Source organism: Pygoscelis adeliae, unplaced genomic scaffold (assembly GCF_000699105.1).
Source record: "Pygoscelis adeliae isolate BGI_AS28 unplaced genomic scaffold, ASM69910v1 Scaffold207, whole genome shotgun sequence".
NCBI lineage: Eukaryota > Metazoa > Chordata > Aves > Sphenisciformes > Spheniscidae > Pygoscelis > Pygoscelis adeliae.
In genome coordinates, this window is record NW_008825160.1 from 36,246 (window position 1) to 56,197 (window position 19,952).

General features: G+C 43.3%; 1 protein-coding gene across 1 annotated transcript in view; it reads left to right on the forward strand.

The window, feature by feature from the left end:
- Positions 1-326: 326 nt before the first annotated feature.
- ITIH5 (inter-alpha-trypsin inhibitor heavy chain family, member 5) overlaps positions 327-19,952 on the forward strand; it is a 50,885-nt gene continuing 31,259 nt past the window's right edge. Inside the window, 5 exon segments of the mRNA XM_009328673.1 lie at positions 327-502; positions 4,476-4,520; positions 8,662-8,825; positions 10,631-10,738; positions 12,675-12,925. Coding sequence (XP_009326948.1) covers positions 383-502; positions 4,476-4,520; positions 8,662-8,825; positions 10,631-10,738; positions 12,675-12,925 — 688 coding nt within the window. The 5' untranslated portion in view covers positions 327-382.

A 19,952-nucleotide genomic window follows, 5' to 3' on the forward strand; every position in this document is an offset into this window, starting at 1 on the left:
TGGTGCCACAACGACAGGTGGCAGCGCCTCAGGAACCCCCAGCGCCGCCACCCTTCTACGCCGCACGAGGTGAGATGGAGGCTGAGGCCGGCGTCGAGAGGGGCATGGCGGTGGCTCGTGCCCAGCGGCCCACGGGACTCCCGGCTGGGGGGAGGAGCTGCAGGGTGGGAAGCCCGCTCCTGCAGCCCCTGGCAGCACAGGAAGCCGCCCTGAGTGGAAAAGGGGCCGGTCCCGAGCTGGGAAGGAGGAGAAGAGGGTGGGTCGTCTTGCCTCCTGTCAGCCTCCTCACAGCCCGTCCGGCAGCGCAGGCAGCAGCTGCAGGCAGCGGGGCTTTCCTCTCACCTGCGGGGCAGGGAGCCCCGGCCAGTGCTCCCCCTCCACCATGATCCTTTGGCTGTGGCTCTGCTGGGGTTTCTCCATCTCGGCGGGGCAGCCCGACTCGGAGCTGATGGCGAGGTACCTGGAAGAGGAGCTGATGGCAGACTACAGCATCATGGAGCAAGTAGGTTTTAAGGCGGTCGTCATTCGGGGGCATCTGGTGGCCGGGGCTGGCTTGTTCCTTCTTAACCATCAGTATTGACAGGCAGGGCAGTCTGCTAAAACTGCATTTATTGCACCCGTCCCTGCAGTGTGCCCATGGCTGCGGCAGGCGCCGAGGCTGCTACCAACGAGGCAGGCAGTTATTGGAGGTGCTAAGCCAGGAGAGCACTGGCACCCTCCCGTTCTGGGTGCTACTGCCTGGGGTTGGGTTCAAAGCCGACATCCCGAGAGCTGTGCTAACGAGGCGTTTCGCAGGGACAAGGGAGTTAACGCAGTGTCCTGGCTGCACGCCAGTCTGAGTAATTCAGAGTATTTCAAGCTCGGAGGAAAGTTTTTCTGCCTATGGTCTCAGTCTCACCATACTTGATTTTTAACTCATGCTGGATGAAATGAACCACATGAGTTTCAGCTTGTAAAATGCTTCTTGACCAGGGGAGAAAAAAAAATATTCTGCAAGTAAAGGCTGTTGTATTGTGTCGTTGTGTGGCTTAGATTTTCTGGGGAAATAGGGCTGAAAAGGCAATGAACTTTTTGCAGGCTAGCAAGAGAGTTTGGATAGTGGTTTAGGAGGCTGTGATTTAAAAGGCTGAGCTTCAGATCTGTGCTCACATCCCTCAGGTCCATATGAGCTATCATGTGTGACTTTCGGTCACTTAGGGCATCAATCAGTTATCTAAATTTGATCAGATCTGAGAGGTTCTGTAGTATCTGAGACACCCATGTGGGACTGGCAGATACAATGCAGGACCTATGGAAGACCTGTGCCTTGCTGGAGGCCAGGTGGGATACCCTAGCGTGTCTAAAATGTCACTAGATACCTGTATTTGACATTTTCTGCCATACCATAAGCGGGAAGAGTAAGGCTCTTCATATGTATCTGTACCCGTCTCAGAGTTGGTCATTCAGTTGCTCATCCCACCCATGCTAGAATGAGAAGAATTTGTCTCCAGAAGTGCCCATCTCTCTCCAGTATGAGGACCTCAGCAACTTTGTTGTCAATCCTGATTACTGTGAACACATATTCCTTGTTGGGGAATTCAGCCACAAACCAAGTGTCTTGCAGACCTACCTGTCCAAGTGGAAGACAATATCTCCACTACTGTCCTGCCAGTGGAGTGGTATCTGGGTACACTCACTCATCTGCTTTAGGGGGAAAAACAGTTGTGAAGCTCAAGCAACTGGCTCACAGCGTTGAAGTAACCTGGCTAATCTTGCTTGAGGCAAATAAAGGTGTTTTCACAGGAGCTGTGCTGCTGGCAGATGAGTGGCAGCAGTAACTTCCAACAGAAAAGCAGTGATGTATAAATAGAGGTGGTGATCTAGTCCCCTGGCACAGCCAGATCTAGAAGAGGACATCTGTCCATCCTCATTGAACACGTAAGCCAGGTTAAGAAGAGGCAAATGCTTCCCTAGATCAACGTACTACATCCCCTATAAGCAAATCTCTAACTAATTCTGAGAGCTTATAAAACTGTGTTTAACTGGAAGGATCTTCCTACACAAAGGCAAGTACAGACACAGGTCCTTGCAGGATCATTGTATTTGCAATGAGTGTGGATTACTTGTTGGCTCATCCAATGATTGACCACTCTGCCAAGGTAGTTGACAAGGTTGGTAGTTATTACCGTTACACTAGAGGTAGTTCTTCTGGACAGCTCTTCACGGGTAGTTGGGTTGCTACTGCCCAGCTTATTCTCTGTATACCATGCTAACACTAGCAGATGGCAACAGCTATGGGGTCACTAGTAGCAATTACTGGGCTTTAATGAGCGCTTTGGAAGGCCTTAAAGATAAAGGTTGATGGGAACTTGGAAATTGTTCCATTAGATGATGCTTGTGAAGCTGGCTTGTTCAAAACATTTCGATGGACTGATCAGTACCACAAACCCTGCAGTAGTGCTTTGGCAGTAGTCATGAAGTCCTAGCAAACAGAATACTGTTATCTGGTGATCCTTAGCTACTCACCGATGTCTACTGGCTATCCTCAATACTTCAAAAGGTAGCTTTTGAAGGAGCCAAGTCATACAACACCTTCTTATGCAAATCAGCAAGTAAACAAAATGGGTGTGTGGTGGGGGAAGATAAAACCAGTAACCAAATTTCCAGTTTCACTGATTAGTCAGTAAAAACCATTGTGACTGTTCCATACAGGATGATAGGTGGATTTGTTCCAAAAGGTAATCCTTTAGTAAAAAACGTACTGAGGATCACTCATCTCTCATCCCTGCCTCTGCTCCAAGCAGGATCAACTTCACAGACATTTGTTTGGCTTGTTCTGAAGAACCTACAGTGATGGAAACTCTGCAGCCTCTCACAGCAGGCTCCTGAGGTGCTTTACTTGCCTGACATAATATACCCAGACAGAAAGTTTCTTCCAAAATTTAAACTGCAGGGAATTTCTCTCCTCTCCTCTCCTCTCCTCTCCTCTCCTCTCCTCTCCTCTCCTCTCCTCTCCGAAGAATTTTTTACTGTTGATACAATCCTAAATGTGAATATGTTCAAACACAGAACAGTCCTCTCTCCTCTCATCTCCTCTCCTCTCCTCTCCTCTCCTCTCCTCTCCTCTCCATTGAGAATTTCCCAAGGGAGCTGTTTTTCCTTGGTTCTAATTTACAAGATGTTGGCTAAAATAATGAAGAAGGAAATAATAAGGATTCTAGCAGAGGAGACTGTTTAATTTCTCTATTGGGCTTTCCTTAGCTTTGCAATGCATGATACAAACAGACATAAAATAATCTCTTTGGCAAGGAGTGCTGTTATTTCAGTGTAAATCAACAGAAAGGGCAAATCAGGTAAAAATATCATTGCATTCCTCTGCTCTCTGGAGTTTCACCGACATTTTAAGAGGTCACTTGGCTTCCCTCATTGACAAGAGACTTGTACTCTCTGTTTTGGGAGGGATTTGATTTCGAGATGTTGCTAAGCTGAGACTTACACCATGTGCAGGGAAGAAGTCAGAGGAGTTGTTGTTGTGAAGGGCGATACAATGAGTACGATTGCATTGTCATAGGTGACGCACTCTGTTTCATAATAAAATCTGTGGCTGAGTTTAAATACCTTTATTCCCTTCCCTTTTTGCACATAACTAGTGCTTTTCTGTCACTGTGCAATAAATCCATAGCACCTGTGGAGACTTTTTAGGCAACAGATCTGCTATTGAGGTAGTATAAATAAAGCTGAAGCTGTAACATTAATTTACTCAAGTCCTCCCTTGGAGCAGGTCCACACATGCAGCAGAATGGGGTTATGCTTGCTAAGCTCCACCTCATGGGTGCTAGGTGTTAACGTGGTCGCTGCTCAAGCCCGAAGCAGCCACACTGTGCTGAGCTGAGGACAGCCTCAGGTGACCGAGCTTGTTGTGCCCTCAGCCCTCTCCCTGCCCAGTGTCTGTAACCCATGATGAGTGCTGAGTGCTCTTGCACGGATGTAGACCACTTCTGGACTGGGGAATGGGCTTTGGCTTTTACTCGCCTGAGGATGTAGATGGGTCCTGCATGACATTTGATGAGGATTGTGGACCGTTTAGCAGCCCTTCTTATCATGTGCCATATACCACGCAATGGGGCAAAAACAGTGACACAGAGCCTTTGTGTGGCTCCATAGGAAGCTATAGGGGAATACACTTCCAGGGCCAAGACATAGTGTCCAGGGCCAGGGCTAAAGGCTGAGATTCCTGCCTTCATATAGAGGGTCTCTTGACAAGTAGCATTTGCAAAACACACAGTACCTCCTCGCCTGCGAGAGCTGCATTCCACTGCTGAGCTTTGATCAGTGGGTCTGTTAATACAGAAGAGATTTAGGTTTTAATTTTAACCAGAGGAACATTTGAACCTGGCCATGGGTGATCAGTCACACAAACCCATGTCTGGATTTAAACAAGTGACATGTCTTCTGTAAGTTGACTAGGCTCTATTAACTCCCTTAACTCTTTGCAGGTTGCACGCCGTGTTCCAAGACAGGCCAAATTTTTGCAGAGGCTGGTACGTATCACACTGTGTCTTTATTTTACCTCATGGGAGTTACACTTGCTCTCTATATGTATGTTTGTGTGCATCCCAGTGCCCAGGAATGAACTATGTCAGTGGGTGATGGTAGGGTAAGATTCTAGGTAAAAAAAAAATCTTCATTTTGATCAATGCAATGGGTACAGGTTCTTCTAATACTTCCCAAAACATCTTCTCAACCCCAGATTTGGAGAGAGAACATCCAGTGTTACAAACCTCAACCATGCAGTGAACATAAGCCTGATGAAATCTCGTTGAATTTGAAGGGAAAGGGACAGTTTGCTTTGAAATTTGAAGATCTCTGTTGTTCTCTGTTGATGCAGAGGCAAAAATTTACTGAAGAAAGGAAGAAAACAAGGAAGCCAATATCCTTCTTTTGGCATGGGAACCTAAGCTTTAAGATGTTTACCTGCAGTTGTGAGATGTACAGCAAATCTGTGAGATCTGGCTATATTTCTGCGCTAAGAGTTGCATGGCTTAGATCAAAACTGGCTAAAGAGGCAGCCAGTGAAATTGCTGTTCACAGCCAGTTATTTTTCTGGCTTTTCTGAGGCATGGGGGCTTCCCAGTTTAGAACTGGAGGAACTCATTTCACACACTGAGCAGCCATCACATGTTAATAGCTTCTGGTCTCTTTGATCTTTGAGATATTTGAGTCAGGAGCCTAGAGGAGAGCAACTCTCAGTCTTATTACCAGTTTATTACTTCTAATCGGAGATACAGTCAATTCATTTTGATTAAAGCAACTGATAAAGGTAAAAACACGGAGTGTATTTCATTGATCTTCATCCCTCTTCTGTCTTTCCAAACATTTGATGTAAACAAGCATAAAATAATTTTTTTGGCAAGAAAATTTCAGCTCCCAGTTCATCATAATCACCAGGACACCTTCATAAAGCATCCAGCCAACCTGCCTCATAGCAGTGTGCTAATCTGCCACCTTGGCAATCCCTAGCTTTATTTTTAATAGGGATAATAAATCACAGTAATAATAATATTAAACAAATGGTTTGGTTTGTTTTTTCCTTTGTGCTGCCTCTCATCTTCTGAAGGCCTTAATAAAAAGCAGAGAAAACAAACAGGCATTTGCGCAGCTGTAAGTCAGAGCATCAAGCGCTGATGGATTGTGCAAGAGCTCCAGGGAATGTGCAAGGATCACAGACTGGAACTTGGGCTGCCCGCCAAGCCCAGCCTAGCAACCTGTTTGGAAACTGCCTCTGCCCCCACCATTTATATTTTCTATATACAAGGAATGGCAGATCCCTTCCAGGGATGGGAAGATGAATCAGTTCTTTCATCCTCAGTTGTATGTGATGCCCTTATTCAGTGTTTGCTTTCTCCAGCAGCAACTCCTATCCACCAGGAAAAGGGAGAGGTGTTGAATGTCTTTTTTTCATTTGGTTTTGCCATTTCTCAGTCTGTGAGGATATCAGAGCTGGAGCTTGTTCAGTGGGATAGAGAGATATGACACTCTGTCATATCAGGTGAAGCCAGCAAATAGTAGATTCAGAAAAAAACACTAAGCGTTGTGGTTCTTCATATAAAATATCATTAAGCTGTGGAACTCCTTGCTACAAGATGTTGGGGATGCTAAAAGTTTACATGGATTCAAAAAGCAGCTGTGTAAAGTCGTAGAAGGTGGTTTACTAAGCACAAAAATACCACCCTTGGTTCAGGAGTTCCTTCAGCCATAAATTACTGAAAACTGAGAGAATATTTCTGGGTAGTATCAGTGCAGGTTGGACTGATTTTACACTCTTCTCTAAGTATGCGCTATGACAGTTGGACTCGATGATCTTGGAGGTCTTTTCCAACCTTAATGATTCTATGATTCTATTGATCTCTGCCAGTGATAGGCTATAGGCTTAGAATTGTTTTTGTTCTCACCCAATGCAACCATTCTTATGTTCTTGTCATAACAAGGGCAAGTTCCATGTCCTCTGCCGTATGCTAAAGACTTTCTGACTTCAGATAAATCCATCGTTGCATTCACAGTGTTAGACTCCGTGTCAAATCTGTCACTGCAGAACCACCTTGTATCTCAAGTAAAAGGCAAAGGGCTTGATTCTCTTTTGCTGTTGAGCTGTCACTGTGTTTGAACTCACAGCTTACGATGAAATGCAGAACATGGGAGTGGATGCAGGACATCTAGAACCAAAGAATTTGCTGTAGTTTCAGATTCATTCTTTTGCTTCTGTTATTAAATCCTCTATATCTCTTGCTATGCCACAGGCAATTAGTGGTATGGAAGACTAAATGAATCATCAGCTCATTATATCTGGACACGTTCCTACAACACTACTTCTGATCAAAACTCCCCATCCTCTCCACCTTCAGGGTAACGAGACTGGAAAGCCATGCCTATGTATCAGGGAAGGTCCTAAGAACAGCAGGATCTAGTTCTAATCAACAGCGATTGAGTAAAAGCCACTAGTGGCCTAAGGGGGAGACATTAGATCTGAGCAGATGTGTTCTAGTCTAGATCCATCGCACTGAGCTGTCTGAAATCAGTGAGATGAATCACACCCTAGAAGTGTTAATTTCTTGCCATTGTTCTCCGTGGGAGCTGAGCCTGTGCTAAGCGGACACAGAGCACATCACACATTCTCCAGCTGTTAAAGATATCTATCACGATTAGGTTCATTTGAGACACATTTATCAGAGTCTTTCCAAGCCTTGAAAGTGTAGACAGGTGGGGCTTTATTTCCAAGGCTATTGACGGTTTTGTGTTTGTTTCCAGTGGATCCTCATTCTATCATTTGCCTGGAATTCACTAGCCCAGCAGCTTGGTTAGTTGGATGCTCACTTATTACTGCTTCTGGTGCCATCAGCTACTGCAGAAATGTTCCTGTTTCATACTTACTCATACAACCACTTGCTCTCTTTGTTAAGTCATTTGTCAAAATGACTTTTCGTTAAAATGAATTTTGTTCAGAAAAAAAGCCTGGAAGTGCAGCTGAAGAGCATATTCTTGTCTTCACAAGTCTTAAGTGGCTGTGACTTTTTATCAACCTCAATAGGAAGAGTCTCAGTTTATTTGGCTTAGTGAAGTTGCTCTGTATTTGCAATGTATTTTACTCTTTAGCTTCCTTCTGCTTTTGAGGGTTTGGTCTTTGACTGTTTAAGGCAACATACAGAAATTGTTTTTACATGGACTGCTTATGGTTAAATACACTGAAGTGTTCCAGGAAGAAAACTGTTGAGCTCCATGTTGCTGTCAAAAAATCAATGTCAATTGTTTGTTGACATTGCTGTCAATGTTAGACTGGAGGAATGCTCCAACCCAGGAATTGTGCACAAAAACATATTTCCAAGAAGCTGAAATTGGCTTTCAGCTTCTATTGCTACATCATGTGTCATTCGTTGCAGCCTCTGCTGCTTCTCTCCTGGAAGGAATCCAGTGTGGTCTAAAAGGCTTAAAATATTTTGCCTGAGATGTCACAGTGTCAGTGTTTCTTATTAAGTCTCTTCCATCCATTGGCTGAGACCTCCAGGATGGATTCTCAGCAGAGGAGGACTCAACCTGCTCCATTGACAGCAGTTTTTCTGTTTACATAACTTATGGATCTGATTGTGTGAATTTGAAGATGCTGCTTCATATACAGTGATCTCAGTCTTTCAAGAGGTCTTACATCTGCTCTTGTGCACAGTCCACGGGGCAGTTTCTCTGACATCAGTTCTGGACCTTATGGGGACATATTTTGGGCTTCTCTTCCCAGGCCATAAAGGACTAATCTTGATCCTCTCATACAGTCAGAGTTGAAGGGTGCAATTTAGGATACAGGTGGATTTTGTCAGTGTGTTTCACAACATAAAGGCTGGAATAATCAGAGCTCTCGTCCTTCCCAGACCCTTCCCAAGTGTTGGAGAATGACTGTGGCCTTTGCTCTTGCACGTGAACAAAGGCAGTACCATGTTCCTGGCTTACCTTTTGCAGCTCACCTGAAATTTTGAGGGCAAGCCCACTTTGCCTGCTGTTGACTGTTTTTCATAGGGGAGTCTAATACTCATAGGGTGGTAATTTGCTTGAGCATATTAAGTATTAAAGCCATTGAAACACTGAAGGGGTGAGTTATCTAGCTGTCAGTGTTAATAGGTAACCTTTTGATACCTACAGGAAACCAGGCCTCGGATGTCTGAATTCACTGTGAAATCCACAATCATTTCTCGGTATGCTTTCACCACGGTGTCGTGCACAATGGTGAACAGTGGATCTGAGGCACGCGAAGCTGTGTTTGAGATGCAGATCCCAGCTGCCGCCTTCATCTCCAACTTTACCATGTAAGTAAGTAAAGCTGACAGCTGGATGGACAATGGTTCTCTCATCCCACAGATAGCGCTCTGAGATTTCAAAAACTGGCTAATCTGCAGTAGGACTATATCAAGGCCTTTTTGCATTTGTTTGGGAAAAATAAAACCACACACATGATATACTCCATCCGAGACTGGTCATGGCCCCAAAGCACAGAGCAAGTCCTTGGATGACAGGATGCTAAGATTCAAGTCCTCAATGTACATGGGAAAGAAAATTATTCTATTTCCCATCTGAGTGTATTTTAACAACTTCCTTCTCCATCTCTCTCTTTGATTTGGACCAAAAAATCTCTCCTAGCCCTCAGAAACCTTTCCAATTAAAGTTTCAGCAACACTGGTGCACTATAGTTATCTTTCCTAATTGTCTGTGGTGCCTAAGAAGCATCCTTGTTCTTCCAGGTTCTCCATACTGTCAATGGAGGAGGAGAATCAACTCCAACTAGCAGATAGGTTCACTTGCTGCTGGAGGTGCTAGTCACTCTCTGTGGATAATAGAGCAAGTAGAGGGCAACCAAGCTCATACTGAAATGACTCACTAAGGAATAAATTAAGCTTTTGGTTTCAAAAACATGTTTGGTTTGGTTATGCTCAGATCCCCCTATGGGTAGATATTGGGGCCACAACTTTGGACCTGACCATAGCAGATAGGGGACCAGCTCTTTTAGAAAGACTTCCATTTGGACTGAATAGGAGGAAAAACAGTCTTTTGCCATCGACCAGCCAAAATGTATGTTAAGGGCTGTTTCCTTATGGAATCCATGGCCCTGTAACTCATTCCCAGGGAGAAGCATTTTAGATAGGGAGGCAGCTAACTGAGAGCAGTCATCCTGAATATTGTCATGTGTATTGACACAGATGGTGGATCTGAGAGCAGACAAAAAAAAGCGCTCATTGGGATTCTTGGCAATTGCTTTGCTTTCTGGTTTGCATTCTTATTCTTTGGAGATTATCTACTGAACTGGCATTTTAGAGAGGTAAACTCCTGGACTAAAAATGTACTCTGCTGGTATAACCAGCCAGGGAACTTCTAAGTCGGCTTCTGTCTCAGTGAGGTGAGTGGACTCTAGGAGGGTTACACCAGCAGCACTTAGCCTATTCACATGTGCGCAGTCTGTGAACCCTTCTACAGCAAGCTGTGCAGCTGTGTCCTGGTTTCGGCAGGGATAGAGTTAATTTCCTTCCTAGTAGCTGGTACAGTGCTGTGTTTTGGATTTAGGATGAGAACAAAGTTGATCACACACCGATGTTTTAGTTGTTGCTGAGCAGTGCTTACACTAGTCAAGGACTTCTCAGCTCCCCATGCTCTACCGACTGAGAAGGCTGGAGGTGCAGAAGAAGCTGGGAGGGGGCACAGCCAAACTGGCCAAAGAAACATTCCATACCATGTGACGTCATGCTCAGTACATAAACGGGGGGAAGCTGGCCGGGGGGGCCGCTGCTCAGGGACTGGCTGGGCATCGGTCTGCGGGTGGTGAGCAATTGTACTGTGCATCACTTGCTTTGTGCATTATTATTATTATTATTATTATTATCATATTATTATTATTATTATTATCATAATTTTATTTCAATTCTTAAACTGTTTTTATCTCAACCCATGAGTTTTTCTCACTTGTGCTCTTCCAATTCTCTCCCCCATCCCACTGGGTGGGGGGGGGAGTGAGTGAGCGGCTGTGTGGTGCTCAGTTGCTGACTGAGGTTAAACCATGACAAGCTGTCACTGTATATATATGGGTGCAGAGTGGTCATGCTGCCATATCTGGTCTCTCCAGGAGCATCGGCAACAAGACTTATTATGGGGAGGTCACAGGGAAAGAAAAGAAACATAACAGTGACGACAAAGCAAGGCACAAGAAACCTCCGAGCCCTACAGATGGAAGGTAAGTGTCGTGCATTGGTTTGTGTTCTGGGAAGTGACACACTCTCCTCCCATCTTTCTTCCTGGATTTACAGGAAGAAGGAACTAAATAGAATGTTATTCACGCTGCCTGGTGTCACTCCCATACTCCAAGTCAGGTAAAATTGCATGTGGCCTTTTCTAGCCCTGTTACACAACATTTTCAGGTCCAAGACGCTCCAGGACATACTTGAGAGGGAAAGAAATCTTTTTATTTCCTAAATAACAGGCAGGAAAATTAAGGCACACAGAAATTCAATGAGTTACAACTTCAAGACCATAAAGTTAGTCAGTGGTAGAACCACAGGTAGCCTTTTGCAATCATGCTTACTTACTCTGTTCTTGGCACTTGGCTGTGTTTAGTCCTCTTGGCCAAGCACTGGCAGAAAGTCTCATCCATTTAATAATCTTAAAACCTATATGTTCACCTGGATGCATTTCTTCGGAAGCACTATGGGGTATTTTCCTCCTTCTAATTTCACCCAAATAGCTCCCAAAGATATGTACTGTTGGATGGATTTTGCTGCTCTGGAAAATCCTGCACTATTCCCAGTTACCTGGGACAGTAGCACTATTCCAACATAAACACATGATCAAGAACAGCTAAATAGACTATGATTTTCAGACCAGAGAAACGATGAACTGTGGGGACAGAGAGGTCTGTCAGAGAGCTGAACTCATGAGTGGTATGTGGAAGGACAATAAGGAATTTTTATTTTCTGTCTTTCATTGAAAAACTAGGGAAAATTGAATGAAATGATCAGATGACAGGTCGAAAATGGCCAAAATAAGGTATTCTTCACATAAATTGTGTTTCTTGCCACTAGAAATTGTGGATGCTAAACTTCATGTGGGTTCAAAAAGTGACTAGATGAATTTTTGGTAGGAAAAATCCATCAGGAACCATTAGCAAAGGATGCTGTCACAGGATCCAGACACAGACTGGCAGAACCTGAGGGAGTTCTGTATTTCTCTTGAAGCACTATATTTCTCTTGTCCTGCCCTGTTGCATCCTCTTCTGTAGGCAATTACTACCTGTCATTGTTAGACCACTGGTATGACCCAGAGATGTCATTCCAACTGTCCTAAAGGCTAACATTAAAAAAAAAATATCTTTTTATATGTGTTAGAGAAATCGAAGTCTCAAATCCTTTTCAATACTCACTGAATTGTGGGCATCACCAAAATTTCACATCCGTGAGTTCTGAAGTTACCCCTATATGGCATTAAAGGTTTCCATTCTTGTTATATGGCTTTTTTATTTTCCCTTCACAAATAGTAGTGCCTGGCATCACATCAGTGCCTGGTAGCTGGACGCTACAGTACACTGTGTGGGAGGTAGAGCATCTTAAATTATCTCTGTTTAACAGAAGAGCAGCCGAAGCCAATAAAGGCTAAAGGTGGGAATTCATCTCACTTTGAACTAGCGAACAGAAAGCTGACTGTCAGTTGTACGCTGGGTGACTGATGGCACGCTGTGGTCAATCAGAAGAGAAGAGTCTTTTTAGAGAAGTTTGTAGCTATAAACACCTAATATTAGGGAAGAGGAATTAATTTGCTTAAGATACTACAATGAGGCAGCAGTGGCAAAGTCAGGAATTAAATATGGGTCTTGCAAATCCTCTGTGTAAGGAACCAACAGACAGCCTTTCCTCTGGCCCTGCTCCATGTTATATATGTCTGTCATATTCCTCTCTGTAAGAAATCATCTCATCTTTTAAGACCTTTCCTCCTGTGGAAACCTCCTACGTGCCCAATGCTTTGTGAAGTATTAGGATGTTTTCTTTCTTGCTGGTTTCGTATATTCAATGATAGGAAATACTTTCATTGGACCAACGAAATCCAGATTCATCATTCACTGGAGGAGGTGGTATGTGATGTGTATGGGGTGTGAAGGTGTCTTTGGATTTTCCTTCCAGGGAGAATGGCTATGAGACATTCAAAGCTTCTGTCTTCATTCCTCGCAAGATGCAGGCCAAGTTCCTACTGCATTATGAAGAGCTTTTGCAAAGGCGACTGGGCAAATATGAGTATACAGTCAGCATCCGGCCCCAGCAGCTGGTGGGGAGGTTACGAGTGGAGGTGAACATCCTGGAGAACTCAGGCATAGTTTCACTGGAAGTGCCTCCCCTTCGAAACAGCAAGCATAAAGGCAATGGGAAAGTTGAAGGTAAGGAGAGATTTTATGACCCGTGGTTCTGTTACTTGTGGGGCCTTAATCACTTCTCAAGAACTGGACTGGCAGTGTTGGGAGTTCTCCAAGGTGTTTCATTCACTTTCCCTCTGCTCCAAATGGGGCATTAAGTAAAACCCCAATATTGTATTAAAGCAGCATTGTCTAGGGTCAAGACTGTATTAGAAACTAGAGGACACATCTCTTAAAGACACCAAGAAAAATGAATGCTAGCAGCTCATTAGGCATAAATTATTCTGGCAAATTCCATCTATGACTTTATGTAGAAAGATACATTTTTTATTTTCCCTTCTTAAGTCCTGCTGCACTCACTGTATGACAGGTACATTCCACCCCAGAGGTGGCTGCATTTGAGTGACAAGCAAGTCTCTAAGCATTGCAGGCCATCAGCAATTTCTATTTAGAGATCCCTCATTCACTGGCAGGGCAATCACCAGGTTCATGAAAGCTGGTATAATGGCTACAACATGAAAGGGATTTCAGGATTATGAACTCCATGCGGTTCAGTGGTGAGAATTCAGTCTTATCATAAAGGCTGATGGCTTTTATTCTGTTCTCTATAGATGACTGTCTATGTGGTATCTGTGCATAAGCATGTGAGAACTTCGAAGCTTAATGAATATAGGGCTGATCCCATTCAACTCAATAGGATTTTTTTTTTTTGCTATTGTCTTTATGAGCTCTGAACTGGACCTTCAGGCCTTGTGCTCAGCATTTGAGCAGGCTCTTCCCTGGCTCCACATCTCCTGGGACCTGTTTATTTTAAGTGAATTGTTTTTTCCATCCCTCTATGCCAAGGCAGATAGGAAATCCTGCATTTTAGAACATGGGAAATTCCAAGAGGAAAATCCGTGTTTTGCCAAAGCACTAAGTGCAGTCCAAATATCTACTTTTACCCCCAACTGTCCTCACTCGCTGTTCAGACAGTGTAAAGGTAATTTTTCTAGTGTAAACTAACAGTGAGGAGCACAGGATACTGTAATTGCTACATGTTGACAAAAAACCCTCACCAAAAAAAGAGGGTGAGTCAGAGCTGCAAGCAGGATGTGGGACTTGATCCTCAGTTACTCTAAGTGACATAATGCCAGCAAATTCAGTGGAGCTGTTCATGTCTGCCAGGTAAAGACCCTAAAACATGTGACCATGGAGTTAAACTGCTTGCTCAGTGTTATCCTACTGATTTCATCCAAATCACATTGAAGTCAAGGCTGTCGGTGACTTGGACAAGCTTCAGGTCAAGCATTATACAACTAATTAGTCTCTCTGCTGTACATCCATGCACTGTGTGATAAACGTGCTCTGCTCCTCATCAGGAGGGACAGGAAACCTTTTTCACCTATCAGGGAGTATCATAGTGCATGGTAGTATATGGTTTCCTGCAAAACATCTGGCATTGATCAAGGTTAGAGACAGACTAAGCAGAGCAGACACTCTGTTGGTCTAGTGCGGTATGGAAATTCCTATATGTAAGTGACATACAGGGAAAACTCTCGTAACTTGCTCTCCAAATGGCAACCTGTGAGTACTGATCATTCTTGGCACTGTGCTTCAGATTTAAAACAGCTTATATAAAAATGGGCCTAAGCTCTAAGATGCCATAATCCTCCCTAGCCAGTAAAATGTATATAAAATAGATGTCTCATTTCAGGATGGATAAAGCAACTGAAACTCAGATTCCCTGTGCTTTATCCTTGCTCAGAATTCAATTACAGACCCTTTCTATCTGGAATTGCCCTATACAGTTGGTGAAAACTGTTTGCTGTGATGAAATCACTGCTATGGAAGTCATTGAAATGCCAAACATGCTTTTGGGGTCCATCATGGGCAGTCAGGAGTGGGTTGTGTCTCCGCCAGATCAAGTCTTCATTGGTAGTCAGGTGTGTGCCACTCAGATGAGTGTATAGAGTTAAAGAATTCAGTAGGTTTGCTGAGCTTCTTTCTGATCTAAAGCAAGATGAGGAGACTAGGGCATTAGCAGCAGCAAGAACAAAAAAAAAAAAAAAAAAAAAGAAGAAAAAAAAAGAATTGGCGGAGGGTCTCAGAAGTGTCTGATATAGGTCGCAGAGAAGGACAGCTTGTTTTGGATAGGAGGGATTTATTGCTTGTGACCTCTTCTGGCCAACAAGATCAATCACACTCGGAGCAGACAACAGGAACTTCCTGCCTTCCTAAACACAAATGGAAACCACAAGAATACTCCTAGGGAGGGCAAGGCCAAGGCAAGGAGCATTTCACTTGGAAATCCACTATATTCCGGTCGGCTGTCATCTCTCAAGCTTGAGCCAAAAAAGCAAAATATCTGAGTTACTAGATCCTCCCTGCAAAGCCTTCTTGCTCATATGACACCTAAAGACCCAAGAGCATGAGATCTGCACATCCAGTGAGACCTCCAGGGAAGGCTATGAGTTTTTAAGTGAAAGACAGGTGAATTGTAGGTCTTACATTTAAAGAGTGGCTGCTTGGCAGACAGTCTGCAAACTGGGAGTAAACCAGCAAAAAGACAGTGTCTGGTCTCTTCTTGGATTCCTGTGGCTTAAAGCTCTTCGGTATCACTTGACTGGAGACCATGGTAGCAATCTAGTCAGTAAGTAAGTGGCCAGCAAAGGATGTCAGACCAGATGCTGCCATACTGTGTTACCTCTGGTGCTCCAGATGAAAGGTCCCGACTTAAAAAAATGACCAAATAAGGAACAGAAGCCTGCACATTAAAAATTGTACTGCCTGACTGGTTTGAGTTTGAATATGTCATGAAAACTGTCTTCCTCAATTTCTTATGTCTACAAAGATGTCTATAGTATCTCACAGTTAATGATAAAATATGAGATTTTGATAAGTATTAATAAATTCACTTGAGAGTATTGGGTAAAAAATGTATTGTGACATCAAGTCATCAGTTAAATGGCATTCTGAGTAATATGTCCAAAGTGCCATCAACCTGAAACCATTGTTGAGGATGGGATGTAGCTTCACGACTCATTTAGATACTTTTGACTCTGACTGACCTGGATAAGAAACTACATTCTTTTTCTGAGTACAGGTCCTGAAGATCCGGTGTAGGATAGGCAAATTAAGTTGAAAATCAAATATGTTTGGCTTTGGAGTCATCCACAGCTCCAGATTATAAGCACCAGCAGTGACTGATGTTCATAACTGAAATGACAACCGGTTGTGGCAATAAACGCTGTTAGCAAAACTAATGAAAAAAAAAATAACAATAGTTTAGAGGAATGGCTGATCTGCTTTTATTTCATGGACCAATCCTCTTTCTTACATTTGTGGTGCTTTCTACATGCTATCCATAGAGCCAATGTACCATGCAGGAAGCATAGTGGAAAAAACAATTTCTGTTTAATGGTCATTCAGGATTGGCACTTTTGACTCTAGCCAAACTGCTAGTATCCATACAGTCTGTGATGAACAGATGAGATAAAACTTAAAGACCTATAGACAGAAGATGTCCCTTGATGAGAAAGAGCGAAGGATACTTCTTTTTGCCATTTATAAAACAGCGCAGAAATCACAGCTGTAGGAGCAGAAGCAGTAGAGAGTCCAATTCTGCCTGGTTTTGGCTGTAGGGGCCCAAGATTCAAAGATTGGACTTGGTTCCACAAACTTCCAGTGATTTATGAAAAGTGAAGCTGTGCTTTGCTATAGATAGAGGCTCTTGGAAAGTCCTGCGTACATCCTCTCTGAATACGGAGCAGAGACAATGTGATGACAGGTCTTTCCAGTATATTTCCTTTGTCAGTGACTCCTGTGCACACAGCTCCATCTGGGAGTTGTATTTTTCCCAAAGGAAGATATAAGGCATGTGAATTTTGGAAAGCGATGTTTTGGCGTGTGGAGGTGTTGACTTCTGTCACATACAAACCCCAAAACAGGAGACATTGAGGCCAATGGTCCTGGCCTTCTCTGGTGACCTCAGAATGGAGCCATTTTCTGAATGATGTCCTACCCAGCATCCTCAGGGATGACTGTCCTCATCCTTTTCCTCCAGCAGAGAAGTGTGAGAACTAGTCATAGACTTGGGCAGGGAGACACTAGGCTGCTTGAGAATGACTATTTCTCTTCAAAGTCATAGGTCTCAGAAAGGTTTTTATTTCTTATCACAGTTGTCTAGAAGTTTCCTCATGTGAGGAGGATGAACTTTGCATTTGAGCTCTAATCCTGACTCTGCCAGTCTCCAAAATAATTTAGGTTTAACTGTTCATCATGTGAGGACTACATTTTCATATGAAAAATGCTTTTTCCTGCTCTGTTTACTTCTTTAGCTGAATTTGGTGGAAAGTTTGTCTAAAGGCCCTATTAACTACCTCAGCATGAGCACAGACCAGCTTGAGTCATTGGATCTCATCCATGCTCTGTACTCTGCAATATCTCATAGATTTTCCTCTCTCAGTCACTGGTTTGAAAAGAACTGGGCCAATAAACGGATGAGAGTAATTGTGATCCAGATACCAAGTGCTGCCTTAAAGAAGAAACCTGGGGGAAGACATAGTAACTGTATTCAAATGTATAAAATGCTGCTGCAAGGAGGAAAAAAATACTGTGCTTTCTGTGTCAATAACAGAAAGAACAAGAAGTCATGGGTTTATAATCCAGAAAGAAAAATGTAAATTAGACATTGAAAATGTCTAACAACGAAAAAGTGAAGCTCTGGAAAGGACCGGCAAGGGCAGGTACTGAGTTTCCATTACTGCAGGTCTGGAGTGTTTCCAGACCATGTCATAAAATCAAGTAGGAAGGGATTCAGTCTGGGAACATGCGACGGATTAGATAACCTGCCTTCCAGACCTGATTTCTATTATTCCTGGGGAAAAAAAGTATTTTGTATCTTCTGTATCAGACCACTTTTTGTTTTTAGTCTCTGTTCTGGAGATGAGAGATGAGTGACTATGAAGAAGATGGGAGAGCTTCCCCAGCTATTCCTGTCACTGACAACGGCTATGCGAGGCAGCCTTGGAAACCTCCTCTCCAGGCATTCCTAAAGCACTGTCTGTGTTACAGGGGATAACATTTCTCACCTCCAAAGAGTGTTTTGAGGAGTAGTAGAGGGATGCAATGTGATCCACATGATCCCATCTAGATTCCACAGTGCTTTACAAAACTGGATATATGTGATTATGCCCATTTAACAGGTAGGGAAACTGAGGCATGGAGTGGCTACCTAACTCAGCTCATTTCAGATGGTCAAAGTCCATAGAAATGCTAGGACTGGAACTCATGCTGCTGTGGCACACAGCATATTGTGCTCACCTGTCAATGTAATTATGCAGAGAAACACAGAAGTGAAGTGCAAAGGCCACAGCCACAGATGTACACGTGCAGTAGGTATAAGGGGAGAGCTTCTGTTTCCAGTGTGAGACTGACTTGCACTAACTCTGATGTGATGTGGGCAGGCAGCCTAACCAACGACAATGCTTGCTTTTCAGCAGCTGATGAGAAGTAATGTGAAACCCTCAAATAGATCAGAAAATATAAATGAACAGTCAAGCCATTTCTATGAATTCTGGGCATTTCCCACACACTGGCAGTTAAATGGGATTTTGGAAGTGATAGAAGACAGATAGAAAATCCAGGAAGGCAAATACAAGCAAATCTGATGCATTGTGTATTAAAAAACATCTTACACCTGTTGATTCATCAGATCAAAGAGCAGATATAAAAGTAAAAACAAATCAAGACGGAGGTAAAACCTTATAGAGCTATTGATTTATGACTTTTCTTTGCCAGGAGAAATCTGAACTGTACACAGATTTTAGAAAAAATGTCAAAGCTCTGGGTAATCATTTTATAAGCCCCCTTTAAGATCCAACACTAGTGCTCTTAAGTGACTTCAACGTACGGGATGGGACCTCTCTCTCTGTTTCCATCAGGATGAATGGATTGGAACTGGCACAGTCAGAGAAGCCACGATGCAGGGTCAATTCTTGACTTTACTGAAATTGAGTAATATCTGTCATTCAGCCTCCTTGGTCAAGACTTTTGCTGATGAGTTTGTTTCACATTCCAGGTCCTCCAACTATAATTTATTTGTATAGAAGTTGGGCCTATGAGAAAACCGTTCCCTGCCTTAACAGTATGGTCTTGTGCCTTGTCTATTCAAATGCACTCACAGGACAGTTATAAAAGTAAAGCCAACTCAACATGGAAGTAACATCCTAGAGTGTTATTGATTTATGGCTCTTACTTTCATTCCTTTGCCTAGAGGAATCTAGATTGTACATAGCACTTCAGAGTAAACGTCACAGCTTTGGCTAATCATTTTATAAACCCACGGGAACACTAGTCCCAGCATTTCTATGGACTTCGACCTGTGGGAAGTCAGGTGAGTTAGGTAACCGCTCCATGCCTCCATTTTCGTACTTGTTAAAAGGTCATAATGATATGATTTTGTAAATCACTGTGGGATCTGAATGTGAGGTGGATTGTGTTCAATGTTGCATTCAGATGTCACGTTGCATTCCTCTAATGCTGCTCAAAGCACTTTACAAAGGTGGAGAAGTGCCACTCCTCGTTACATAGACAGTGTTATAGGAACCCCTGGAGAGGAGCTTTCCAAGACTGCCTGCACCTTGTCACTGTGATCAGTATTGTTAATGGGGTATAGCACACAATTAAAATGATCCTAAAGCAGATGTCTATGTCTGGCCAGATGTATCATACCCAATCTCCCCTGACACTCTTGACCTGGTCTCCATTCAGCATAACGGGAGCCTAGAAAATAAACTCAAACATATGTACTTGCATTGTGAACACCTAAACTGGAACTGAATCTCACCCATCTTTTCTTTTCCCTGCCATACCACAGACTTCTTGGGCCATCTTTGCCAAAGATTTGAGACACACACCCCCAGTATAATTAAGCAGCTCATTCCCACCAATTTTAATCAGTACATGAGCAGATATAATACAACTGCATATAATAGAACTCTTCGCTGGGTAAAAAACTGGCTGGATGGCCGGGCCCAGAGAGTTGTGGTGAATGGAGTTAAATCCAGTT